Below are 26,544 nucleotides of genomic sequence, written 5' to 3'. Positions count from 1 at the left end.
TTTTTTTACAGTTTGTGGTCAAGCAATAACCCAACACTGTGAGCAAGAGTCTTCCCAGGTGGATTCTGGGCCAAGCAAAACACACAACTGGGCCAGATGTCTTAAATTTTCCAACTGTAAATTGCAGCAGCTCCCCAGCTTTCTGCTGTAAATCCAAGTGAAGCGTCTCCCTTGGGATCTGGTGTTTAAACCCATGGCAATAACAGCTCTCTTAAAAAATGATGGGCTTAAACAAAGGATAAATGTACCTCAAGGATGCTGCAGGAGGGAAAAAAAGAGATGGACAATGGTGGGAGCTACTTCCACAATTTTATTTATATCCCCTCTCCCCAGTAGTGGAGTTCTGTAGCTCTATTCCTTGTGCAAGGACTTCTCCTTCAGATTTCCCACACCATGCAGGAAGGAATTGTGTTTGTTCCATCATGATAATAAAATCTGTCCACAAAAGCTGTAAACATTATTTTTAGAGTCTTTTGTTACTGTCTCCTTCAAACTCACACACACACACATACACACACACACACACACACAGAGAATTTGTATCAAAGAATTTCTGGGTGACCTTTGACATCCAGTCCCTGACTCAATCTCACAGTTTTTTTCTTTTTTTCTTGGTTTTTTTTTAAGCAAAAATCCCTTGATGTGAAAGTTTTTTGTGGCTGATACCGGACAGAGTCATTGCATTCCCATATTTCCAGCCCCAGTGGAGCCTCTTTCCTAGAAAATCCGTGGAAAATTCCCTGTTATAACCCCACAGGGATGTTAAAGCTTGGTGAGGTGCAGCTCTTGGTCTGAACACGTGCACAGAGAATCCTGACCAGGAGCACTGGGAATGTTGGAGGGTGTTTTTCCCTCCCACCTGAGCAGGAGCAGGAAGGGAAGCTCCAAATGGAAGCTCCATCTGTTCATTCCTGCCTCAAACCCCCTCCTCCCGCTCGGCTGCGGGGCGAGCATCTCCTGGTTTATCATTAAGACTCTTCCCAAGTAATGCTTTCTTTGGCTCACAAATAAATCAAGGACAGCAGTAAAACCAGAAAGGAAAATAAATCTTCTGATGGATGGCAGAGAGAGCAGATTCTTCCAGCTCTCTGCTTTCCACGCTTCAGTTCAGTGACGGCACACGGAAAATTTTCAGCACTTCCCGACTGATCCGTGCTCGTTCCGTGCCACATCCAGCAGCTGCAGGGTCCCACACAGCCGACCCCAGGAGGGATTTTCAGGGCTATCAGTCATTAGGAAATCCAGGCCATTTCACAGAAATTCTCACTTCCCTTCCAACAGGCTCTGAAGGATTTTGATGAGGTTCTCCAAGCCAAAAATGTAGCCGTGGTCCGGCCCATCGTACGGGGTGGGGTTGGGGTTGCTCTTGGAGCCTTTGAAGGTGGTGTGGGCAAAGTCTATCATCCTCACATCCACCCTGGAGGGGTTTGTGCTGTGAGTTTTTGGGAAGGGGAGGTGCTGATCCGCACTCTCCTTGTGCTCCTGCCCGTCATAAATGATGAGGAGGGAGCTGGAGTAGAACCTGTAGGAGCTTTGCTTCCTGATCACGGCCAGCAGGGCCTTGAGGCGCAGGATGATGGGCTCCAGCAGGTCGGTCCTCAGCTGGTTCCCGTTGCACAGGAACTGCCGCAGGGTCTGCTGGAATCCCTCCGGAGAGAGCTTCCTCCCGTAGTATTTGTCTTTGCACAGGAAATGGCCGGTGTCTGCCTGGTAAACCTGGAAGGGAACAGAGGAATAATCCATAAAATCATCCTGAGTTGTGAGGGATTCGCAAATGATGCTTTAGAGATAAAGATTTTAGCCTTTATATTTTTCAAATCCTGTGCTGCATTAGTGCCTGACTCTAAACTTCATATAACTGCTTTGGTAGTTAACACTCGACACTGACACACTTTGGTCAGACAAAACAATTCCTCTGGCTCTGGAACCCAAGGACACCCTACAGCCTCAGGCCCTGAAAAGTATAAGCAAAAGTAAATTGGGGAGGAGCAAACTGGAGGTATCTGACTTCATTACCTGAAGCTGTAATTGGAGAATTAACCCCTGACATGCAAATAAACCAAACTTATATCTGTCTGAAAAATTTGTGACCATCTTCCATCTTGGGTGTATCCTCTGGGAGGCTTTTGACTGCCCAAGGTGTATCTATTAATTTTAATAAATACCTGCTTTATTCTCTTAACTCTGTCTAGCCTCTGTTCTAGGTAGCCACTCCAAGGATCAATATGACCACTGAAGTTCAACTCTGCCCATATGAAGATGCCAGAGATCAGAAAAGGAGAGGGGTTTTGACTTTATATATTTTGCTTTATGTTCTATTCTCATTATCCTTCAGGCAGGTTTTGAAACCTGTTTGAGAATAGTGAGTGAGGGCAACGTGCGGTTTGGGTTTCCAGGAGGAAGGATGAGGATTTCCAGCAGGAGAAATTTAGTTCAAAATGAACCCCTGGCTCTCACAGCTCAGTGAAAGCACAGGTGGGGCAGTGTGGTGCTTTTGGGTTTTTGGTTTTTTGTGCAGCAGCCAGGAGCTGAGCAGGAATTTGTGTGTAAAGCAGCTTCTTAGATGGGGTAAAGGGTTCCAGCTGCTCACACTGGTGGCAGTGGCACAGAGAAAGGGTCACTCTAAATGTGCCATATTTGACAGCCTCTCTGAGGGGACACAGAGCCGAGTGGCTGTGGGAATCCTTAAAATCAGAGTTTCTTCCTGATATCTTGCTAGATATACTTTTCTGTAGCTTAGGGAGTTCTTCTAGCCAAGTGTTAATACACAGACCATTGTTCTATTTGTCCTTACTTTCTACTTCTTATATAACTTTTCTGCTGACAAATCTTAAGGCTATTGCTTAGCTCTAACAGCAGTTCTGCTGTTTCTGAGGCCTGCCTTTTGCAGCTTTCCCAAAACCCTCTGATTTTAAGGATTCCCACAAGTGGCCACTTCTTGAGGGGGAAAAGAGAATAAAACTCCTTCAATTCACACCAGCCAAGAACCCCTGGAGATTCCAGCTTGGTTCCAAGTGAGGAACCAAGGGGGGAACCAGCACTTTGAGGGGATGGAGGCTTTACCTGCATCCCACAGATGCGCACGCCCAGCGAGGCCGAGGTGCTCTGCTCACACTTCTTGATGTGCCGGGCTTTCTTCTCCTCTGAGGCGTCATCCCCGTGCTGCCGAGTGCCCATCTTCAGGTCCAGGATGCAGGGGTAGCTGTACTTGGACACCACGTTTTCCAGCAGGAGAAACTCTGAGCGTGACTTAAGGGAAACCCAACACTTTTAAATTCTAATTGAAAGAGGCCTTAAATCAAAGCAACTGCTGACACTCTCCAGAGCAGCTCACAACTGTAATGAGACTTTCTCAGCCAATTTCTCCGTCGTGTCATTGCTATGGGCCTCTCGCTGCCAATTCCAGTTAATTTACTGTACTACAGCCCTACCAATTAAAGCCCCAACAGCTCCATTCTCCAGTGACACTGTAGCCCTGGGCTGTCACTCTGACACCTTCCCTAGGTGCTGAGCTCGCTCCGGTGGGTGGGGGAAGTTGTTAAACTCTATTACTCACATGACTGCTGGGTAATGAAGTGTAATAGGAAAATAAAAGGCGAGGCAGCTGCTAATTTCTGTATAGTTGTGTTTTTAAATGTATGCCAAGGGGATCTTTGACTTCTGCTGAGAACTCTTTATGGGAAATGGGTTTTTTTTTTCTTTTTCTTTTTTTTTTTTTTTTAGAAGATAACAGAGAATATTCCTTATTTTCCCAGAGTTTGTGCAGAGGAGGGGATGCATTCCCCTTCAATAAACCCTACACTGATTCCCAGCTGTTATCTGTAGCCAGAACTGTGCTGGAGGGGACAGAGGAGAAAGGATACGATGAAGTTTGTTCTCGTTGTGCTTGGAGGACATGCGGTTCAGGTGCTGCCGGTGACAGTGCAGTCCCCAGGGGTTGTAGCTCTTCCTTTCTGCCTGCTTCCCATTTGCATCCTCCAAAAAGGAATCTGTGTGGTACTGAAGGTCTGTCCTCAAAAGCATCTTCCCAGGGCAGCTAGACAAAGCACACAAAGGAACACGTCAGGTTTATAAGCTCCAGAAGAAAATATTCCCTTCCCTGTTTTTTTTTTTCCTGTAGAGCCTCAAACTTGATAAGGTGGATTTTCAGGGACTCTCAAGGGAACCGTATTGATCATATCCAACCTGCAGAGATCCTTTGTTACTCCATAACAGTAATTTTCAGAAAGCCAGCTATTGCTGCCTGCCAATACTTTTTTTCATTATAATTTAAAGTGTGCTGGCTCCCTTGAAAAGCCATTCACAGCCCCAGCTGCCAGGGATCTCTATTTATCCACCTAATGGGCACAGCACAGGCAAATGGTCCAACAATGGGAATGATTCCCAATTTGGAAGGGCTGGCTCCAAGGAGGGGAGGGAGGGAAAGAGTGATGAGAAGATCTGTTCTCCTTGGGGGGGGTCGTTCCTTGGTCTTGCTTATCCCAACTCCACCACTCCCATCACTCCAAGGGCAGCAGGGATATTCCACCTCCAGTCCCGGGTAGCCCAGGGCTGGTCTGAACCAGTTTGGGATGAAGGATGTCCTACAGAAAACCTCTGTGAGGCAGAGGTGCTGGGAGCACTGGGTGCCTTCCTGGGAGAGCTCTCCCCTGGGATGAGATGAGATGGGATGGGATGGGATGGGATGGGATGGGATGGGATGGGATGGGATGGGATGGGATGGACTGAAGCCCCTCTGTTGCCAGCAAAGGGACATTCTGTGCTGAGTGACTGTTCTCCCATGGCCTCTCCTCTCCTGGAGCCTGCTGTGCTCCAAGGAATGGGGTTTAGAGCAGAATTTGAGGCAGATATTTGAGCATCAACATCCCAGATCCACCTCACTCTGTCCCCACACCAGGGAAGAGCAGAACCACACACACAGGGCTTGCCTCTGCTGTTCTTCACCTTGGCTGGCTCCTTTTGCCCCAAACCCACAGCTGGACCACCAAACCCATCCCAAACCATCCCAAACCATCCCAACCCCACCCCACCCAAGTGGCAGATGCCAGCCAGGAGGGCTGCAGGGAGTGACAGACCCTCACCTGTCTTTGAAGGTCTTGGTGACCTGGGTGTGGCTCCACTTGCATTTGTGCCACAAGGTGACAGCAGGGTCACCTCCGGCGCTGTCCAGGCGGCCGCAGGTGTCCGGCTGGCCCAGGCCAGGGCTCGCAATCAGGGTCAGGTTGCCCAGGCTGTCCTTCTTGAGATGCACAGACACAATGCCTGGACAGGGGGGAAAACAAACGAGACAGAGATGAGCCCGTGGGGTATCACAGAGGCCTGGCCACCACCTCGTGTTTTGGTGGCCTTTCACTGATCCCACTCTGATTTCAAGCCCAATAAAGCATCATTAGGCTGAGACCCTGGATAATACACTCAGGATTTTCAAGTGTTCCCCCTCTCAAGGCTCAGTTTGAAATCTGCTTCCTCTGAACCCCACATTCCTTTGTCCCCCACCCCTCCAAGCTCTGCTGTGCCCCAGGTGACCCAGAAAAGCCCCCCAGTCCAGATCCGGAGCTCCCAGCTTATTTATCACAAGGGATTTAAGTGCTTTTTAAAGACAGCACAAGGCTGGAAACACTTTTCATTGGCAGGAAGCAAAGGGAGGGTTGGGGACAAGGCCTTTTCCAAGGACACCCAGCATGCCAACTACTTCTTTTCGTTGGAGAGCCCCAGGAGCAGGGCATGGCCATGGGCTGGCAGTGCTGCCCACACATTGCCATGGTCGTGTCCTTCCCCCAGCACCAAGGACCAGCACCCAGATATCCCACGGGGGGCTCGAGTGTCACACGTCCCGTCTTTGTGCCCTACATGGACCAGGACTGTGACCGAGGGTTATTTTTTTCCACCCTGAGTGCTTAAAACACCATTCTGCATTTGAACATTGCAATTTTCCCTGACTCTGACAGGAATCACAGGGCTCAAATGCCAGCCAGTCCAGCACGGATTTAGCCCAACACGAGCCCATCCCTGGCACGGGGCTGGCTGTCTGCACGTCTCAAGTGACAGCGCAGGAATGGCCACGGATCGCGCCGCCGCCGGCTCTGACCTTTCTGGGAAAGGCTGATAAGGCCAGCCCGCTCCTGCAGCTCCGCCACGGCTCCCTGAGCCTCCCCACGCTCCGGGGGCATCCTTAGAGCACAGCCTTAAGCTGCACCGTGGGAAGTTTAGGTTAAACATTTTTAAAAAATAATAATTCTTCACTGAAAGAGTGATTGGGCACTGCAGTCGTCTGCCCAGGGAGGTGGTGGAGTTGCCGTGCCTGGGTGTGGCACTCAGTGCTGTGGTTAAGTTAGGTCATTGGTGATCTCAAAGGTCTTTTCCAGCCTGGTTCATTCTGTGATCTGGGGCTCAGGGAGCTGCCAGCTCCCAGAGAGGACAAGGACCAGGGACAGGGCAGTGGGACCAGCAAAAGCAGCGCTGGAAAGAGCCCAGCTGGGGACAGGAGGAGCTGGGCTGGATCCAGCTGTGCCCAGGGCATCCTCACCGGGTCTGCTGGGCATGTGGGGAGATGATCTCAGCAGCTTAACAAACAGTTCTGCTCTCCCAAGCAAGGGTGCCAAAGCAAATAAAGGTGCAAAGCCCCTTCTCTCCATTCCAAGTGTGATTCCAGTGAGCAAACACCGAGCAGAGGCTTTGCCTCCTGTGCCTGCCGGGCTCTGCTGCCTCTGGGATTTCCCCACCTGAACTGTCCCTGCAGCCACCCCCACTGGACTGGGGTGCCCATCCCTCCCTGGGACCTGCACCCCAAAACCTTGGGTTTGGATGCTTTTCCCTCCCCACTGCCATTCCTGGTCCCTTCTGCTGTGCAATCAGCACTATTGTGAACAGGGCTGACTTTACACAGAAATGGGGGGGGAAATCTACCCAGGCTGCTTTGCCAAGGGAGCTGAGGGGCTGCAAACCTTCATTAGGGGAAAAAGGAATTTTTTTAGCCCTCCCAGCCCTCTGTGCTGAGCTCAGGGAGTTCCATCTTGCTCAGGCTCCACCATTACCTTTTCCCTGAGTCCTATTCTTAAAAAAATCCATATTTCTGAGAGCAAACAAATCTCCTCTCAGCCTGGATGACTGCTTCACATTTTCAGGGGATGTAGGCATGGAAAAAAATAACAAAAGCCAGTGTGTCTTTCCCTAAATCAAAGCCTTTTTCATTTTAAAAACTCACGGGGAGGCGACCAGAGCCCTTGATTGCAAACACCATAACCTTAAAAACTGTCCCAGTTCCTGCCTGCAGTCAGCAGGGCTGTGCTCATTTGCATAGTGCTGACGGGCTGGCCCCAAAAAACTTATATATAGCGTGAAAGTAAGAGTTGTTAAATATCAGCCATTAATATGAAAATTAATGGGGAGATTTTCAAAGGCAAGAACAGAGCGTTAAATTGGAAGGGAATGTGATCCTCTCCCTCCTCCCAGCTGGAAATTCAGTCCTCAAAAAACCTATAGCTCAGCCTGGAAAGTGCTTTTTGTCTCCTGAGGGGATTCCATGGGGGTTTGCAGGTGTCCTGCCATGACCTGAGCGTGGCAGACAACCCCCAGAGCTCCTCCTCTGCTGCAGCAGGCAAACGTCTCTGCAAAGCCTTTGGGTGCCTGTCTGTGCTGGCCTTTGGTGTCAGTGACACCCCAGTGCCCCTCCTGTTGGCACCAGCCAGGAGCCAGAGGGTATTTCTGGGTGCTGTCACCACGCTGGTGGCATTCAGAGGCTCTCAGGAGGTTTCATTCTGTAACTCTGCCCTCGTGGGTTTATTTTTGTGTTTACAAGCGCATTCATCTACGGCCGAGGGCGCTGGGAACCTGAGCAGAACTGGGCTGGAAAACAAGCCCAGCATCCCCCTGTGAGCTCAACTGGGACAAGGCAGAGCCTTCAAAGGGGGTAAAAGTCGGTCCCAAGGTCACCAAAGTGCCTGATGTGGGTGAGATGAGCAGGAAAAGCCACGGGCTTGGGGGGAAGCTTGAATGATATTTGATCCCCATTGTGGAGAATGTCATCATTACACAGAATGTCACCATTGCACAGAATGTGACCATTACATAATGGTCCCAGGGCCGTTCCCACAGCCCAGAAATAGAAATGAGGTACATGGATATGTGTGGATGGGGGATGGAGCCACCAGGATCATCCCCCTCATCATCCTCACAGGAAAGCATTCCACCTCTGTAATTGCCTGGCAGCAGGGCTGGGACAGCCAGGAGAGGAATAAACCTCTGAGCCCAATGCCAGATTGGAGAATTGCTTTTTAATTACTCCTCATCATAAAATTCCCTGGGATTTGAAACAGGAGAAGACAAAAAGGTTTGAATAACCAGGGCACCCCAGGACTGGTTAAACTGGGACTGTTTAAGAGCTTTATCAGTGAGGGCCCAGTGCTGCAGCACCAAACCCCAGCTCCTGCCAGAGGAAACCGCTCCGAGGAAACTTTTCTCCCTTAAGCATCTTTTTAATATTGTCCCATAAATCTGCAGAGGCCCCTGACTTTCTGGGAAAGGGAGAGATTGGGCTGGAAGCACACTGGAGCCGTGGCTGACTGAGCTCTTTGCTGTAACGCCGAAGGACCAAGAGATATTTTAAGTTTTTACGTGACAACCGAGCTTCTCGCCTCCCCCAAAAGCCAGGGTCAGGAGCTTTATGAGCAGCACAAGTCTGGCAGTAAAAGCAGAAAATACTGAAGGAATAAGAAAGAGAAGGGAGGGAGGATGTCTTAAAAAAATGCTGGTGCTGCTCTCCCAGTGCTGCTTTCCAGGGGCTGAGAGATTCAGCTGGGAAAGGGGGTCAGGGATGGGGCAGCAAGCAGAGGGACAGGCAGGACAATCCTCTGTGCCTGGAAAGGCCTCACCTGCAGCAGCTGGGGATGCTTTTTTGGCAAAGGTGAGAGCTCTGTACTCACCTTTGTACTGAGGTGTGAACTGCCTCATGGCCAGGGGCAGGGACTCGTAGAAGCTCAGCTCCTGCGACACCAGGGGCTTGCAGATGGTGTGCTCGTCGTAGGTCAGCATGCTGGTGTGGCCTCCCACCTGGTGCACAAAGGGCTGCAGGAGCACAGCAGCTCTGGGCTCAGCAGGGCCCAGCGGGCTCTGACCCACCATGGTGCCAAGCACAGCCCAGGGGGCTGCAGACCCCTCAGCAGCAGCAGCACACGGAGCTGGGAAACACAGGCTGGCACGGGCAGGGCTGGGCCAGTTTTCACCCACTCTGGTGTTTCCCCCACGCTGGGTTTTCCTCCACGCTGGCCTTTCACTGATGGAATCTGCAAAACAGAGAGAATGAAGGAATTAGAGGAGAAGGGTCACACAGCAGCTGGGTGGGATGAGATTTGTCAGTGCCCAGGGGCTGGCAGGGAGCCCCAGCCTGACACAGAGAGTCCAGGGAAGCTCCAGTTTTGATCTGTTGGAGACAGGAGACAGCGATCAGAAGAGCTGTGAATTAAAGCAGTGACCTCATCAAGGCAGGAGGATCAGGGATTAACACTGCACTGATGCTGTGGAACACCCCCAGGTTGTCCCACAGGCCATGCTAGGATGGTGCCAGGCCTTCCCTTGGACATTCCCTGCACTGCAGAGTTGCTGCAAAGTCCCCAGGCACTCCCTTGCTCTCCAACACTGCTGGAGGGATGAGCAACAATTCTTGCAGCTTCCAAAGAAACCTGAGTTTGGGACATTCCCTGTCATGGAACACCTGAGCAGCAGCAGCAGTGTTTCCTTCCCAGGCTGGCACACACCCAGGGGGATGTGGATGTGTCTCAGCAGCACCCACAGGGCTCACACCCAGCTTTCCACCCTGCCCCCAGCAATGGATCCGTGCCTGATTCCAGAAATTCCTCCTTGATTCTGACAGCAACAAGTCTCAGCTCTAAAGCAGCAGTGTAGGAAAGCCACGGAGCACATCCATGGAGCATCCCCAGTAGCAGCAGCCACCAACCCCTGCTCCTTCTCCATTCCTCACATGGACAGCTCTTGGACATTGGGAATTGAATCCCACAGGCACCAAGGATGACAAAAAGGAGGTGATATTGGTGCTGGCTTCACACCAGAGATGGACACTCCACATCCCAGACTCACAGGGATGGGAAAAAATTATTAAAATCATTTGAGGATGGGTCCATGGCAGCACAGACCCTTTCTCCTGATTGCTCCACCTTCAGCACAACCTGGGGAGCTTTGCACCCCATTTTTGCCCACAGAACCCCAGTGCAGGGGACAAGGATGCCTTTGCAAGATCCAGCTCTGCCAGGAAAGCCTCCAGGATGTGCTGCCAGGTGAGCAGCTCCACCCCGGGCAGCCCCACGGGACAGATGTGACCCGGGCAGAGCTGTCACCCCTCCTTGTGCAGCAGCCAGGGAGCAGCAGAGGGCTGGTGGCACCTCCTGGAGCTTCCCCTGGTGGGCAGAGCTCTGCGGGAAGGGCTTTCCCTGCAGCCAGCACTGACCCAGAGCTGGATCATTCCCCATCGTGCAGGAAGGATCCAGAGCTCAGCAGCTGGATCCCTCTGGAGCATTCTGTGATGCTCAAATCTCTGCTGGGATTAACCCCCAAGGGAGAAGCACCTGGAGCAGTGGGATGGAGCGAGCTGAAGGCAGGGAAGAGCCACTCCCACCTCCGAACGCTCCTTTATCTCCCCCAGGGTGGGGTTTTTTCCCTCCCATTATCCCTCCTTGGAGAGGAATTCCTGCTCTACAATTACCTTTCCCGGAGGAACAAAGCCAGCCCCCCCAAGCCGAGCGCTTTCCAGCCGGGAAAAAATCGGCTCCTCAGAGCTTTCCTCGGCGTTAATAAACACATTTTGTTAAGTTGTAGCAATTTTTTAAGAGGATTTTCTGCCTCGGGAGCCGCAGGTTTGTTGTGGTTTGTTTTGTGTGGCTTTGCTCCCCCCGCTTCCACCCATCCTTAAAAAGAAGGAGAAAAGCCAAAAGCAAGCGGATTTGTCATAACACCTCTTTGGAGCAGGAAACAACATGACTTAAATCCTTTCTTGCTTCTGAGACAGTCCAAGGCTCAGACTCAGCTGCCACAACCCCCTGACAGCTCTGGCAACCTCAGCATTGGGAGGGGAGTTGGGGAAAAAACATCCACAATTTGATAAAGCTCCCGAATGTTTTCTCCCAAGCAAAACTCGGAGCAGGATTTGCAGTAGGAGAAGGAGGTTCTTTTCTGGGAGTTTCTGCTGGGAAGCAGCTCATCCATTCAGAGCAGATAAATGTTCCTGTGAACACTGAGCTCCCCTGAAACAAGACACTGGAAATAAATCACTTCCACTGGCTCAAGGTATCGCAAATGCCAGGAGATATTTACGTCACTAAAAATACACAGAATTGCAGATAAATCCAGACCCTCCAAGAAAAACCAGAATCCGTCAGCGATTTTTCCCCAGCTAAAGAAAAAGCAGCTCAGGTGCTGCAGGTGGAGGTGAGCCAGGAAATATCAGGGAAGGAGGATATGGAGAACATTCCTCTGCATAGAAGAGAAATATTCCATTCTCCAGGAAAGGGATGGGGCTTTGGAGAAACCATGGAAAGTGTCCCTGCTCCTGGCAGGGCTGGAACTGGATGAGTTCTGCCCCAGTGCTGGGGACAGCGCTGCTCCCCTGGCACTGTCACCTCCCACCCTGCTCCCAGGCAGGGCCAAATGTCAAAGGAGTCTCAGTGAAACAGGTTGTTTATCCCAACTCCAAACCGAGCCAAAAGGAACTGGGCAGGTTCAATTCTCTAATCTTTGAGTGACACCTACCCCATCCCATCCCAAAATCCCATCCCATCCCATCCAGGACTCGTGTGGCCCCAGGGGAATGCACAGCCAGGCCGAGCTGGGTCCTTGTGGCAGAAACAGCCAGGAATATTAAAATGCAAAATCCCTCTAAAAACCAGAGCTCTGTGCACAGGCCTGTGCTCTCAGTGTCACCTCTCATGGCCACCTCCCTGCTCCTGGAGCATCCCAGAGCTCCAAAATCGGGTTCCAAGCCCTGCACTGCACACTTTTTGCTTCATTGAAAGGCAAGAAAAGCAGGCTGAGATTTGTGTGTGCACAACTCCCAGTGCTGGAGCTCACCTGGAGCCCCAACCACCCCTGCATGCAGCCCCAGAGCTGGGACCTGGTGCCACCACAGGATCTGGTGCCACCACACTCTGCAGAAAAGGGCACAGGTTCCCTCACCCCCCTGCCCACTCTCTGCCTTCCACAGCACCTCCCTCCCCTCCTCCAGCCCAACCCTTTCCAGCCATTCCATGAGCACCATGGAGAACCGAGAGCCACCAGCTCCACGGTCACTGCAGAGATTCCCACCAGCCCCAAGTGCCGCCTGTCCCTGCTGCCCCCATCCCTTCCCACCAGCCAGAGTCTTCGTGCCAACATCTCAGGCACCTCCAAAGCCGTGCCCATCCTGCCCCATCCCTCCTGCCCGGGGATCCAGCCCGGAGCTCACCTGGGGCTGCAGGTGTCCGCCGGGGGCTGCCTGGGCCGGGCTTCTCGCTGCTTCTCGCTGCAGCTCCAGAGGGAGGAATGAGGGAACGTTTGGGCATGGCCCGACTGCGTCGGCGCTGGCAGGAGCCCGGAATGTCCAGCTGACATTCCAGGGGGCTGTGCTAGGGAGGGACAGCCTGGCTGGGACAGGGGAACAGCCGCATGCGAGGGCTCGGAACAGAACGAGAGGAGCCGGCCGTGCGCTCCGGCTGCCTTGGGAAATCGGCTCTCCAGGAAAACAACTGGGAGTTGTTTTTGTCCATCTGTTTTCCACGGAACTCCCCCCCTCAGCTCGGGTTTGTCACCTCCCTGCAGAGTGGGCTGACACTGGGAGAGGGATGGAGCTTCCCAGAGCTCCCAAACCGCCGGGAAAGAACAGCCCAGGGAGATGCAGGAGGAGAGGGACAGGGGGTGACAGGGGCTGGGGGACAACAAATCCCCTCTGTGGCAAAGGAAGGGTTTGGGCAAAAGGGGGAGAAGGCTGGGACTTGCCCAAAGCTGGGCAGGAGGTGAGTGGATCCAGAGCTCCAGCCCTGCCAAGAGGAAAAGAGACACGTCAGAGCTGGGAGCCGTGATGGGAATGGAAAAGTCCCAGGGAGCTTCCTGCCAGGGCCACACTGTCCCCTGCAGCCATCCTCAAGGACAGCCTGTCCCCCCAGGCCTTACTGTCCTGTACAGCAAGTGCCAGGGGCTCCTGCCAGCCCCTGCACCCCAAAGAAACGGGATCCAGGTGTTTTTTAGGGAATCAAAAGGAACACCCAGCCTGGGCAGCACCCAGGACCAGGAGGGGACAGTGCCCGCTCTCACCCCCAGACCCCAACAGGAATTTGGGGACTTCAGCACTGCCATGCCAAGGCCTGGGGCCCCCAGGGATGCCATGGGGGAAATGCTGGGGAGGAAAACCTCACAGATCAGGATTGGTGGGTGTGGAAATTCTCACTAACTGGAGAGGAGAAACCAGCTCAGGACGAGCAGAGCGATGAACTGATGGTGAGGGCAGAGGCTGAGATGAAAGACAAGGATGAAAGAAAGACCCAGTTTCCCAAGGCCTGGCTTCCCAGCTCCCCTGATCTTTCCAGGAGAACTGGCCCAGTGCCCTGACTCCGTGCCCATCAATAAGGTGCAGCATCAGCTGTCGTGTCAGCAGCAGGGAAAACATCCCGTGGGAAGGGCTTTAAATGGAAGCAGGAAAGGAAAAGATGAAGAGCTGGGTTCATTTCAGAGCCCTCCTTGGGCCACGTTTGCCTCCCTGACAGGGAGGGGATGCAGCAGCTCCAGTGGATGAGTTATTTATAGAAATGTGCTTAATTATAGAAATTTACTTTGCAACAAAGTGGGGAAGGGCCCTCAGCAGCTCTGCTTGGCAGTGGGGGCTGGGAGGGGAGCAGGGCAGGGGGGAAGAATCTGCTTTTCCCAGGAAAACTGCCAGAATTCCCAGTCCAGTCTGGCATGGAATGGGGCTGCTCCAGCCTGGAGGGAGGAGATGGGACACCGTGGGGGTGACAGTCATAGCTACCATCAGACAGCAACAGCCCCTGGCACATGGAATGGCTCCAAACAGCACCATTTCCTAACCTGGAACAGATTCCAGCTCTAACTTAGCAACCTCACCTGGGTGAAAGCATCCCACCAGGAATGTGGGGCCTGAGGAGAACCAGCCTTGCACTGATTCCCTCCCTTTTGTTCCCAAATCTCAGCAACAACTGCAGGCAGAGAGGAGCCACCCCCTTCCTGTGCCAGTGGAAATCCCCTTTGTCACCCAGAGCCACCAAACGTGAGTCACCCCTTTCCACAGAAGTCACACAGTGCAGAACCACTCCTGCCACACCCCAGAGCTTGGGAGAAGCTGCAAAAGCACTTGGGACAGTTTGTGATGTCTCAGCACAAATAAAAGTAGTAAATTATTGGTAATAAATTTATTTTTGATATTGATTTTTTACAGAGCTAAATGGAACATAGAAACAGCACCAAGCCATTGAAGTTTGTTCTACAAAACCAGGTTTAATACAAAAGGATGACAGCAATGCCTGACTCTGCACTTCTGGACGGTTAAAAAAGCTCACCCAAACCCCACCAAGAGTTTAAAAAGGTTTAAGAACAGAGGCACCGGTGTTTGAGAGAATTTCTCTGGCAGCATGATGATCTTGATATGTGTGGGAAGAATCAAAGTTGCCTTTATTCCCAATTTATTGCAGTGCAAGGGGCTGGTCCTTGCCTAGAAGAGCTGTGGAGTCTCCTGCCCAAACACCCACACCCAAAAATTTGGGTAAGAGCCACCTCCATGCAGGACATTCCCCATTTAATGGGAAAGATCTCCTGGTTTTGCTCCTGGAGAGCTCTGCTCCACCCACGTGGGGAGAGGTACAGACTCTGCCAGGTGAGCAGGCACAAGGAACACACCTGGAGTGGCATCACCTGCCCAGGGCTGTGCCCTCAGCCAGCCCAGAGCCCAGGACAGGAGCAATCTGAGCATCCAGCCCCAGGATGTCCTCGAGGAGAGCAACATCCAGGGGCTGCAGGGCTCAGATCACTGCTGGCTCCCCTCTGCAACTCCTCCTGCCCGAGGCCAGCAAAGGATTTGGGTCCTGCAGCCTCAGGAGCTGCTGCAGAGCCCTGGGAAGAGCAGAGCAGCAGCTCTTCTGCTGAGCCTGAACTGCCACACACTGGTGCCATTTCCTGGGAAACAAACATTCCTTCACTGGACAGAAAGAGAAGCTGAAGTAACCAAGTGATTACAGACACGAGATACGATGCAGCAGGGCTGGGACAGAGCCAGGCTGCTCCTGGGACCCACAGGGGGCTGCAGGAACAGCGACAGCCCCAGAGCTGGCACCTCCCTGCTCTGACACAAACACAGACACTGCAGCTGCCCAGCTCAAACATGAGCACTGAGCCCTCAGAGCCCTCCCAAAGCTGCTCTGGAACAGCCACGGAGCAGTCCTGGGCTGCAGCCACACAAAAACGCCTTTAGAAGCTTCCTACATCCTTTATTTTCCACCCGAATTCCCCCCCCACCCCCACCCCAAAAAATAAAAAAGCACACAGACTGCAGACTTAAAAGTGTAACAGGGTCACAAACTCTCCTCCACCACCCCCAGCCCAGCCCAAACCACCAAGGCACGTCAGGCTCCCTCCTCTCTCCAGGCCCACCTTCACCCAATTCCCCCTCTCCCCATTTTGGATGGATGAAGCCAACACAAAACATTTTCCTTGCTGGGAAGCAGCGAGTGCTTCCTCACTGTCTTTGCACTGATAAAAACAAACGCAAACAAAGAGACGCCTGCAACTGCCACCCTAATGTTTCCATGGGAAATGTTATCTTTCAGCACATTTCCTGATGGACTCTGCCACCAGTTGGCCTTTGCAGAATTGAGGTCAAATTTTGCACCCCCAGGCTCTGGCAGAGCCCCCCAGCCCTCGAGAGGGGTGTGCAGTTATTCTTTGTAGGTTGTTGTTTGCTTGCCACGGGAGCCAGGTCTCTGTGGAAGGCTCACTTTGGTGCAATCCCAGCTTCCCACCAGCTCAAGCCCATCTTCTTTCCAAGCCAGTATTGCCCTGAACGTGTGTGTTTGGAGAGTTTCAGCAGTGAGAGCAAACAGAGCCGTGCAACCCCCAAGCCCGGGCCAGGCCCTGCTCCTCCCACCACCAGCGAGGGCCCTGAGGCCTGCACAGGGTCCATGTCCCACCCTGCTGCTCCTCCTGCTGCCCTCAGTGCTCCGAGTCCGACAGGTACGAGGGCTGAGTCCATCTCCACACCAGCATGTCCTCCCCTGCCACCCTGTGCGATTCTGTCTGGATCCGGGACTCGTTGGAGGCCAGGAAATCCACGGCTCTCTCCCACACCCGCTTCATCTTTTTTCTGCAAGGAACAGCAAGAAAATAAATGAGAATCCCAAGCTGGTTGTGCTTCCGTGCCTGCAGCAACTGGGCCTGTGGATTTGGCTGCCTGCTTTGATTCTCTCCCATATCTCTCACGTCCCAACCCAAAGGCTCCAGCCTTGTCCTGCAGAGCAGCTGCAGGGATTGATTTTGGAGCTGTGCTGAATGCCATCCTGCTGCTTCCAGCCCTCCTGAGTGCCCAGAGCAGCTCACCTGCTCTGAGGAGGGATCAGGCTGTCCCGCACGTGGAAGATGCCGACGTAGGGATAACGCTCCAAATTCCGCTCCCATTCCTTGTAGTGGTCCTGGACAACAGCTGCAGGACAGGAGGACACAGCAGTGAGGGCTCTACCCTGCAGGAGCAGAGCAGGGCCCCCTGTGCTCCCACAGCTCCTACCTATGATCTTTTTCACCATCTCATACATGGCCTGTTCCTCCTCCTCCATCTTGCGCCAGCGATAGCGGAGGTAGAGCAGGATGCCCCAAAGGGTTATGAGACCTAGGAGAATAAAACCAAAGGGGATTCAGGAACTGGCAGCTGTGTGCCTGCTGGATGCAGTTTTAGTTCTCACACTGTGACCCAGGCCTGCTTCAAACTGAATGCCTGTGATTCCTTTTGTTCCCCAGAGCAGCTGCACCCCAAAAGCCCCTTGGTGCTGCCCTCCCTGCAGCACAGGAGCACCTGTGGATGTGGGATGAGGTGGTGGCAAAGCCTCAGCATGGAGCTGCCCTCAAGAAAGAAACCTCAGCACAACCACAGGGCCCCAGGTCTGCAAATCCCAGAGGAGGCTTTGCCAGAGGCCTCCCCTACAAGGATCACTCTGGAAGACTGTCAGGTTTCACTGCTCCATGGAGAGCTGCTGGATAGGGAAATAAAAGCCTGGGGCTCCAGTGGCAGCCCAAAATGCAGGAGATGTGTATGGAAGGTTTAGCACTTACAATGCCCCCAGTAGGACTTCAGTGTCTGCAATAAACAGAACTGTCCCTTGTCACCCCCTCCCTGTCAGGTTGGATTAGAAACTCCTGCAGTCACACAGCTCTCGTTATCACCTCGCTGGGTAAAACCCCTGTCTCAGCTGAGGCGTGACAGACTATTCCAATAAAACCTCCAACCCTGAAATGCTACAAGTCATTATTAAAGAGGCTGGAGGACTTGGGAGCTTAGAGCAAGAAAAAAAGAAAAACTGACTCCTTAAGGTAAGTTAACACACTTATTCTGCAGCCCATAATAATGGGCACTTGAGGAATACCCAGAGAGCTCATCAGCTGCCTGATTTAAAGCAACTTTTAAGCACTCACAGCACAAGAGGAGGGCTGTGGGTCTCCTGTGCTGCCAGAACAAAGGTTAATTAGACATTAACTCATCAGCAGATTTATTTCACCTCTGTTAGGTGTTTCCTATGGCTGAGCAATGTGTGATCACAGAGCTTCATCCCTGCAGCTGAGCCCCAAGAGCCACTTACTCCAGAAGAACAGGAACAGGTTCATGATGGCCGTGACCACGGCCCGGCGGAAGCGACAGCCCAGCCCCATCTGGGGATGGGCAGATTCCAGGCAGAACACTTCCTCCACACTGGAAACAGGCTCTGACAGGTCCCTGCCTTTCAACCTGATGGGAAGAGGAAGAAAATCTCATTGAAGAGAGCAAGCTGCAACTGCAGTCTTCAATCAAGGCCGGGAGAACAACCAGACTGCGGATGCAGCTGCTCGCAGGAAATGCCCCCACGCCCAGGCAGAGCCTCCTGCCAGAACATTTGGGGACTGGCTGCTTAGCCAGGGATGGATGAGGCTCCAGGAAGGCAGCAGGGCTGCAGCTCCCACTGGCACGCTGAGTATCCCTGCACTGCCTCTCTGACTCTCTCAGCGTGCACAAGATTGAACTCGGAATTGGATTCCCACCTCCCAGCACAGAGATGGAAACGTTCCCTGAGTCAGAGTCACTGCTCAGCCCCAGCAGTGGGAGCAGGGGGACCCAGGCTGGGAGCAGGAGCAGCTCAAAGAGTGGCAGAGAACCAGCACAGAGCCCTGCAGAGCCCTCAGCTCCCCTCCCTGCAGCACTGCTGCTCCCAAACCCAGGCTCATTCCACACTGAGCCACTCCCAGAGCACACAGGCACCAGGGGTCCAAGGGACAGCCAGCAGATCCAGGGGAACTGCAACAAAGGGCACTGTATTTTTTAAGCTCCTAATTATGAACAGTCCACTAGACAAAGAGGTTTGCTAATTTACAGGTGCTCAGCTCATGAACTGCAGAGAGCTTGGCTGGTTCTGGGTTCTGCAGGAGCTGCACACACACGGTTGTTTCCCACCCCCTGGTCTTATTTACAACCCAAATTCCACAGAAATATTTAAAACATGCAGCAGAATCACCCAGTGCAAAGCTCATTTTCAGTCCTGCCTCTCAGACTAGCAACTAAAAAATAATCTCAGGTAGCTAAAAGTGCCAGGGGCCGGGTTTTGGGGATGCTGCCACGCCAGCTCCGGGGAAGCAGAGCTGTTTGGGGACCAGCCAGCAGAGCTGCTAATTAACAAAACAAAAAGTGGGAGGATATTGTATCCCACAGCTTCTGACTGGAAATGTGCTGGAGTATAAAAATACAAAATTCGAAAACTCTGCATCCCAGCCCACCTACAAATCCAGCCCTGCCCCTAAGGAAGCCAAGCCCTGTCCTGGGAATTTGCACAGCCCAGGAATCAAAGCAGCAGATGCTGTCTGATCCGTGGATCACAGCAGCAGCTGCAGGAATATTTAAGAGCAAATGGAGCAGTGGGAATTCCAACAAGCTTGCCCACCAACCCCAACACCACAACTGCTGCAATTCACTTAATCAGAGACACATTTAGCAACGTGCAAATGTAAACAACTGTTAAGGCTTTAGCGTTAGAGCAGACTGGAGGCAGCCCACACTTCCCAGAGGAAAGTGATGATGGCTGCTGACTCTGGGAAAAGTGACCTCGTGGGCAAGTTAAGGAAGAGCTGGAGGCACAGGACCATGGGCAGGACACCAGGACCACTCCACAGGAGGCACAACACAACCACTGATGGCCACAAGCAGCCCTGACCTCCCACCTCCATCTCACCTGCAACACATCCCTGCACACAGCGTCCCAGAGACTCCTGCAGGGAGCCCAGCTCCCACCCTGCTGCAGGGCTGTACTTTTCCTTTGGAAGTTTGCCCAGCAGGCTCAGCCACAGCCAATCCCAGCCCAGCTGCTGCAGCCCAACGAGCTCTGGGAGCTGAAGGGCACCACTGACCCTGTCAAATTCCACCCCAGCCAACACCCAGATGCCCAACTTTGACACACTGGGCTCCTGCCCACCCAATTCCCAAATCCTTGGGACTGCTGGGTATCAGCAGATGCCCAACTTTGACACAGTGGGTTTCTGCTCACCAAATTCCCAAATCCTTGTTGCTGTTCAGGATCCAGTGCAGGGCAGCTTCAAACTTCTGTGAGGAACTGCCAGTTACATTCTGTGCAAAGGAAGCCATAAGAAGATTAGCCCTCCATTCGTTTAAAATACTGACCAACATGATTTCATTACAGCAGTGGGAGAATTCATTCCATAGGGGCTGAACCCAGGTTAATTCTTATCAGGATTCTGCAAACTGGAGGGAGGAGAACTAAGCCTGAAGATCTGTCTGGCCTCAAGTCTTCTGACTGGGGAGATGATGCATGAAGCACTCAGTGAAATAACACCATCCCAGACTGTTAGGGCTAACCACTAAATACAACATAATCTTACTGACAGGTTACCAGGAAAGAAATGGAATGCTGGATCAGAGCAGTCTGTCTCCTGACACTCTGCAGGAGAGAAAAATCCTTCTTCTGCCCAGCCCTCAGTCCAGGGAAATTTCTGGTTGCACAAGACTGATGGCTCCAGTGAAACAACAAACCATTAAGATTTACAGGGGGTGAAATCAGAGATGGAGGAGAAAATGATTTTCAAAAGAACTGCTGAGAACAGGACTGGCCAAAGGGGAAGTGAGAGATATGGGAGAGAATCAAAGCAGGATGAGGAAGCAAAATGGATGGTGAATTGTTTTAGTGTCTATTATTTATTGCTTTATAAGATACTAAGCACTGGGTTGTAACAATGCTGCTCAGAGCCTACTCACCAGCACATGATCCTTCACCTCACTAACCCAAATGCATTTGCTTTTTAGGTTCTCAGGGTTTCCACATTCAAAATTACCTGGTAAGAAAAGTCAAATTAAAAAATCATGTTTGTAAAAAAAGCCTTTGAACAGCTCAGAACCAGGCTTTGAATGTACACCAAGAAATGCTCTCCTTTCCAATCAGCCCCAGCTCTGAGCAAAACGATTCCAGGGTGAGATTTATACTGCAGGCAGATCAGATGACTATTAATAAAATGCTCAGCCACTGAACAGAGGTTGGATAAGGGCAATCAAACCTCTCACTTCGGAGCTGCTGCTGGATAAGGGCAATCAAAGCTGACACTTCAGAGCTGCTGAACACACAATGAGGGGGAAAGTATTGCTCCTGCCCCTTGCAGAGCACAGAACCACAGCTGCCACCAGGTATCAGGTGTGGAGCTAATGATCGGTGTTCAAAATGCCTCCAAGGAGCTGAAATCACAGCTCTGCCTCCAACCCAGGCAGAGAAATGCTGGCAAGGCACTAAATCCTCTAAATCTTCCCTCACCAAGTTGACTAAACAAATGTGCTAAGCAAATCTGGTGGAAATCTGAAGTCAGATTTAAAAAGATTTAGGAATTCTGTGCAGCTTCAGTATCCAAAGGTTTCAGCCTTGAGGTCTGAAATGCAGAAAATGGAACTGAAAACCCTTTCACTGATTACCACTGCTGTGAATCTTGCTGAACAAGTCCCTGCTCATAGAGTGGATTTGTAGCAGCCCACTCTATCCCAAAATACCAGTGATGGGCTGGATTTACTCCTGGAGTAGGGACTGTGCTGGGTCAGCTCCTCATCTCAGAGAGCCTGTCCCACTCTGCGGTGAGGAAAAGGAGAGGCACTCACGTCTGCCGCCACATTTCAGCAGAAATGACAATTTCTTAGGACACTTCATGTGTAAGAACACATCAGTTTACACTCCTGCCTCTATCCTGAAGACAATTTCCAGCTGTTGCTAGAAAAGAATAACAAACCCAACCAATCCTACCTGAAACTCCCAACACTTCAAGCACAAACAAGGCCCACTCACCCAGGCAGGGTGACAGGAGTGCATCAGCCAAGCACCACTCAGAACAAAAATAAACCCATTTTCCCCTGTTTTCCTATTCCCTGCCTGCCTCAGGAGTCCTCAAAGGGAACTGCCTGTTCCATAAACCTCTCCAGAGTGGGACAGGAGCGAGCAGGAACTGGGAGAGGCAGCTCCTGCAGGCTCAGCAGGGTGGGATGTGCTGGCACTCACCTGCCTGCACGGACAGGTAATTGTAGAGCTCGTGCAGCACGGCCATGATCACGTCCTTGTGCTTGGCCTGGCAGAACTGCAGGGCACAGACAGGGACACACATCAGCAGTGGCATGGGGACAGTGGGAGTGCAGCTCCAAACGCCAGGCAGAACCACAGCACTGCAGTGTGGCTCAGTCCTGCACCACCAGCTCCAGGCACATCTCCTGAGCAGGGGAATGTTCCAGGCACAAGTGACCCTGAGCATCTTCTGGGTGAGTTTTAAGGTCCCTTCCAGCCCAAACCAGTCTGGGATTCTGGGGTTCTGTGAAGTGCCACCAACCCACAGCCCAGCCTGCAGCACCAGCCTCAGACCCACCACAGATGGATCCATCACCTCCAGAACTTCCCAGCACACAGAACTCAGAATCCAACATGAAACCTTCTCCCTCCTAACCATGGAATGTTTGGGTTGGAAGGGACCTTTAAAGTTCACCCAGTTCCACCCCTGACACCTTCCCTTATCCCAGGTTGCTCCAAGCCCTGTCCAACCTGGCCTTGGGCACCTCCAGGGATGGGGCAGCCCCAGCTTTTCCAAAAATCCATCCTGACAGAGGGTGTGCAGGCACTCCACGGTGGAGCTCAGGGAATTAGCTGGATTAAATCTTGCACTGTTATAGCTGAAAACAGCTTTATTGCAAACCAATACCACTGCTGGTACAACTGTTAAAAAAGAAATTGATTCACGTAATTGGGAATTTAAATTTTTATCTTTCAGAGTCTCATACACACTCCTAACTTCATCTGGCCCATTAATTTCAACTCATCAAGTCCCAATTTTTCTGTAAAACGACAGAATAAATCATTTTACAGTGATACTGTTATGGGTGGAATAGACTACCTGGAATAATCACTGTTCTGTGAGAGCTCACAAGATTGAGAATAAATAAATAAATGCTTACATCATCCGTTCTTTTGTCACAATCCACAGGCAAGAGATTAACTAGGAGAGAGAAGAGGGTGAGTTAGCTGGCTGCAAACAAGAGCTTTGATCAAGAAAATAATTATCTTTTTAAAAGTGGGCTCAACTTAAAGCCTGGTTCTGTTATTGTTCATCTCCCCCTGGCAGCACCTGGAGATGGAGAGCCCCTCCAGGAGCTGCTTTGGGAGCAGCCCTGAGGAAAAACACACCAGTGATGGAGCTGAGGCATGTGTTCAGCTGGGGAGTGAAAACTGGGGCTGGATGTTTTAACAGCTCCTGTTTGAGAAGCTTCATGCTGATCTTTACACTCCAGTGCTGCCTCTTGCTGCCCACCAGGGTCACCTGAAATATCCCAGCGCAGCCAGGGAGGGAAATGAACCCTCTGGAGGGCTGATTGCAGCTCTGGGCTCTGCAGGGCTTGAACAGCTCCTGGCACCTGTGGCACAACTCAAACCCGGCACCATTCCTGCCTCCAGAGCTCCTGTCACAGCTGGAACAGGACAATCCAGTGACAATGGGCAGCTTTATCCTGCCTTTGGGAATGCAGCAGCCTTCCCAGCCCACACAAAGGGCACAGTGTGCCCAGACTCAGGACCAGCACCTTCCCAAAACAGCCCCCAGACCCTTCTTTGTTCAGTTCAAAGCCTGAAGTATCCCCACTTCCAACTGTTCCAGCTGGGGAACTCTGCCTTAAAAACAGAAGAGAGAGACACACTCTGCCACACCTGAAGTGCTGAATTTATCTGCTGCACTTCCCTCTTGGACAGAATAAAGGCTGGGAAGGGCCATGCTGGCAGGAACATCAAAAACACACCCCAGGTACGACACAGCCCTCGTGTCACACCATAAAATCCATCCTTGGCCCAGCAGGAATGGCACTCCACATAAACCCCATGGTTCTGAGGGACTGAAGGCCAAACTCATTTGGAAAAAGCAAACTTTTTGATTTGTTTCCCATGACTAACAAGGTTCCCCAAAGGAAAGGGGAGATGGGAAAAGGGACAGAAACAGAGATGTCAGGTTATGGCAATGAGAGTGACGTGATGGAGATGGAAGCAGTAAAGGGAAAGCAGGAAGACAGGTGAGGAATAAAGTTTAAATGAGAATTAAACCAGTGCACGTACAGCTCTCCTCTCTCCCGTCCAGCCAGCCTGACCCAGCCATCTTCACCACGAGGATGCCCAGAAAAATCAGCAGCAGCACCAAGCTGGCGAGGCAGAGGAACTGGGACAGGTAATACTCCAGGCCTTTCCCCTTTCCCTCGGGCTGCTGCCTGGGCGCTGAGCGCAGCAGGGCGGTGCGCGGGGTCACTCCGTGCCCCCCATCGCTGGCTGCCCGCCACGGGAAGCGCCGGATCAGCCCCCCAGCCCTGCTGCCCGTATCCCGCTCTGCCCCCTTCCCAATGCTGGAAGCCAGGTCCTCCTTCCCTCTCCTGAACAGGCTGCTGAACCTCCCGGGGGCCGCCGAGGAGCCCCACTGGGTGCTGGGGGTCACCTCGCTCTCCCGTCTCCACCAGCTGTTGGAGGAGAGCCCCCTCCTCTCCCCCGCCGTGTCCCAGGCAGCCCGGGAGCTCTGCGCCCCAATGCCCCCTCCCGATGTCCCCCAATGGCTCCTGGATTTCTCCTCGCTGGGAAGGGGTTTGGAGCCTGCCGAGGAGCCCCAGTAGGGTGTGGAGCTCAGCCCTCCAACCCCATCCAGCCCCGAGCCCGCCCGGCTGCCGAGCCCCCCGCTCCTCTCTGCCGAGGGGCTCCACTGGGATGTGGAGTTTGAGCCCCGGAACTTGTCCAGGGTGGGTCTCAGGCCACTGCTGAGCCCCCCACTCCTCTCTGAGGCGCCCCACTGCAGTGAGGAGCCCCGAAACCCATCCAGGGTGGCCCCCAGCCCCTGGCTGAGCCCCCGGCCGTGCTCTGTGACATCTCTGGATGTCTCCCAGTGGGACGCAGAGCTCAGAGCCCCGACCCTGTCCGCCCCAAGGCCCCCGAGTCCCCCGCTCCTCTCTATGGACGTGTCCCACTGCGAGGGGGAACTGAAGCCCCCATGCCCAGACAGGGATGCCCCCAGCCCACCGCCACCTCTCTCCACTGTCGTCCCCCACTGCTCCGAAGGGCTCAGCCTCCCCAGGCTGTCCCGGGAGGGGCCGCCCTCAACCCTGATGCCTCCGGCCCGGCCCGGCGGGGACCCCCGGGGGTCCCCCCAGGACTGCCCGGCGCTCTCCCCCGACGTCCCCCAGCGGGACGCGGGCGGCCGCCCCACTTCCTCCTCCTCTTCCTCCTCCTCCTCGTCCTCCTCCTCACTCTCACGGGCGGCCGCGCCGGTGAAGCCGGAGCGCTGCCGCGAGGGCGAGGCCTGCGGCGCCCCTGCGGAGGAGCGGCCCGGGCTGGGCGGCGCGGTGCGGCCGCTGCGCCGGGCCGCGGCCACCTCGGCCCGTAGGCAGCCCAGCTTCTTGATGTAGACCTTGCGGGTGGTGGCGGTGATGGGCCCAGGGCGATAGCCGAGCGCCAGCAGCTCCTTGCGGAGCTCCGCGTCCGTCAGCTCCGCCATGGCCGCGCCAGGCCCCGCCGGAAGCGCCCCGCAGGCGGGAAGCGACGCCGCCATCTTGGGAGGGGCTCCGCGCGCCCCTGGCGCCGCCATCTTGGGAAGGGCATGGGGCGTGTGAGGAAAGGGCGCGGGGGCGGGCGCCATGTTGAGAAGGTCAAGGGGGTGCGGGCTCCGTGTCCTGAGGGAGCAGCATCTCCTGCTTCGCTCTGCTCCCTCAGGACTGGGGAAAAGCGGGAGAAATGGGGAAAGCATAAGGCGAAAGCTGCCTCATCTGCGCGACGAGCCGGTGTTGATGATGGGTTGTCCTTCATCACTGTGTAGGGCAGCTCCCGCCCCACTCACCCTGATGTTCTGACATTTTTAGGGCCATTCTTCCAAAAATGTCTCTTTCCCAGCCACCTGCCACCCCCACATGCGTTTCCATCATCGCTGCCCAGTTGCTGAGCTCTGCCAGAATCTCAGGCAGGACCAGGATCCACATCCATGAAATATTTCCCAGGAAGGGGGGGCTCCCTCCACACCCCACACCTAAAACAGCAAATCCAAGCGTTGACTTGTAAATTTATTTTGGCACAGCTGTGATGAACAGTAATTGCTTTTTCCTGCTGCCGCCGCTAAAGAAAGCGATGAAAGCGGCTGAAATACGGTGGCGTCATGTCGGAATTTAATTAAAGGTAATGGAGCAGTGGTGCTGAAGGTGCTGAGGGCTGGCTGCGTGCCACGGCAGGTGATGGATGTGTGACACTGGGGTGGGGGACACGCCGTGGTCCCTCAGGAATGGCACCTGTGGGGAGAAGGAGGTTTCCAGAGGAGCACGAAGCTGAAAGAGCTGAGCTGTGTCTTCCTGACATGAATCACAGAATCCCAGAGTCAGTGAGGCTGGAAAATCCTTCCAACGCCATCAAGTCCAAGCTGTGAGCAATCCTAACCTGAGTGCCATGTCCAGATTTCCTCGGACATCCCAAGGCTGGGGACTCCAAACCTCCCTGAGCAGCCCTTGCAAAGCTAACGACCCTTTCCATGGAGAAATTCCTCCTGATGTCCAACCTGACCCTCCCCTGGCACAGCATGAGGATATATCCTCTTGTCCTGTCACTAATCCTTCTTTCAGGCACCCTCTTCCTTAGCAGGTCCCCAAAGCTCACCTCACTCTTCCCAATTTATCCAAGAAAGCAGCAGCAAGATGCTGAGATTTGTTTGTCAGGTTGGCAACAGCAAATACATCCTCAGCAGAGGCCAGGGAGCCCATTAAAAGAGCAAACTCAGCTGTGCTGGGAAGTGTGAACG

General features: G+C 53.2%; 2 protein-coding genes across 2 annotated transcripts; both read right to left on the bottom strand.

The window, feature by feature from the left end:
- Positions 1-290: 290 nt before the first annotated feature.
- Positions 291-12,910, bottom strand: IP6K3 (inositol hexakisphosphate kinase 3). The gene is made up of 6 exons (XM_059867799.1): positions 12,449-12,910; positions 8,922-9,281; positions 5,082-5,262; positions 3,864-4,036; positions 3,064-3,239; positions 291-1,716 (listed from the first exon to the last, which is right to left on the bottom strand). Exons 1-6 carry the CDS (start codon positions 12,543-12,545, stop codon positions 1,264-1,266), a joined length of 1,440 nt encoding a protein of 479 aa, XP_059723782.1. The 5' UTR covers positions 12,546-12,910; the 3' UTR covers positions 291-1,263.
- A 1,477-nt stretch (positions 12,911-14,387) lies between these two features.
- LEMD2 (LEM domain nuclear envelope protein 2) lies at positions 14,388-25,305 on the bottom strand. Its single transcript, XM_059867461.1, has 9 exons — positions 23,844-25,305; positions 22,700-22,740; positions 21,759-21,834; positions 20,483-20,559; positions 19,758-19,837; positions 17,829-17,974; positions 16,763-16,864; positions 16,579-16,681; positions 14,388-16,345 (listed from the first exon to the last, which is right to left on the bottom strand). Exons 1-9 carry the CDS (start codon positions 25,258-25,260, stop codon positions 16,195-16,197), a joined length of 2,193 nt encoding a protein of 730 aa, XP_059723444.1. The 5' UTR covers positions 25,261-25,305; the 3' UTR covers positions 14,388-16,194.
- Between the last annotated feature and the right edge of the window lie 1,239 nt (positions 25,306-26,544).

The sequence above is a fragment of the Haemorhous mexicanus genome, chromosome 25 (genome assembly GCF_027477595.1).
Source record: "Haemorhous mexicanus isolate bHaeMex1 chromosome 25, bHaeMex1.pri, whole genome shotgun sequence".
NCBI lineage: Eukaryota > Metazoa > Chordata > Aves > Passeriformes > Fringillidae > Haemorhous > Haemorhous mexicanus.
This window is presented reverse-complemented; position numbering and strand designations above follow the sequence as displayed.

Coding starts and splice junctions, on each gene's coding strand:
- LEMD2 (XM_059867461.1), bottom strand. CDS start 25,260: ATGGCGGAGCTGACGGACGCGGAGCTCCGCAAGGAGCTGCTGGCGCTC. Junction 17,975..19,757: donor AACAAGGATTTGGGAATTTG/GTGAGCAGAAAC, acceptor TCTTCCCATCAG/GTTGAAAGGCAGGGACCTGT. Junction 16,346..16,578: donor CTGATCCCTCCTCAGAGCAG/GTGAGCTGCTCT, acceptor TGTTCCTTGCAG/AAAAAAGATGAAGCGGGTGT.
- IP6K3 (XM_059867799.1), bottom strand. CDS start 12,545: ATGCCCAAACGTTCCCTCATTCCTCCCTCTGGAGCTGCAGCGAGAAGC. Junction 9,282..12,448: donor GCGGACACCTGCAGCCCCAG/GTGAGCTCCGGG, acceptor TCTGTTTTGCAG/ATTCCATCAGTGAAAGGCCA. Junction 1,717..3,063: donor TGCGCATCTGTGGGATGCAG/GTAAAGCCTCCA, acceptor GTTCCCTTCCAG/GTTTACCAGGCAGACACCGG.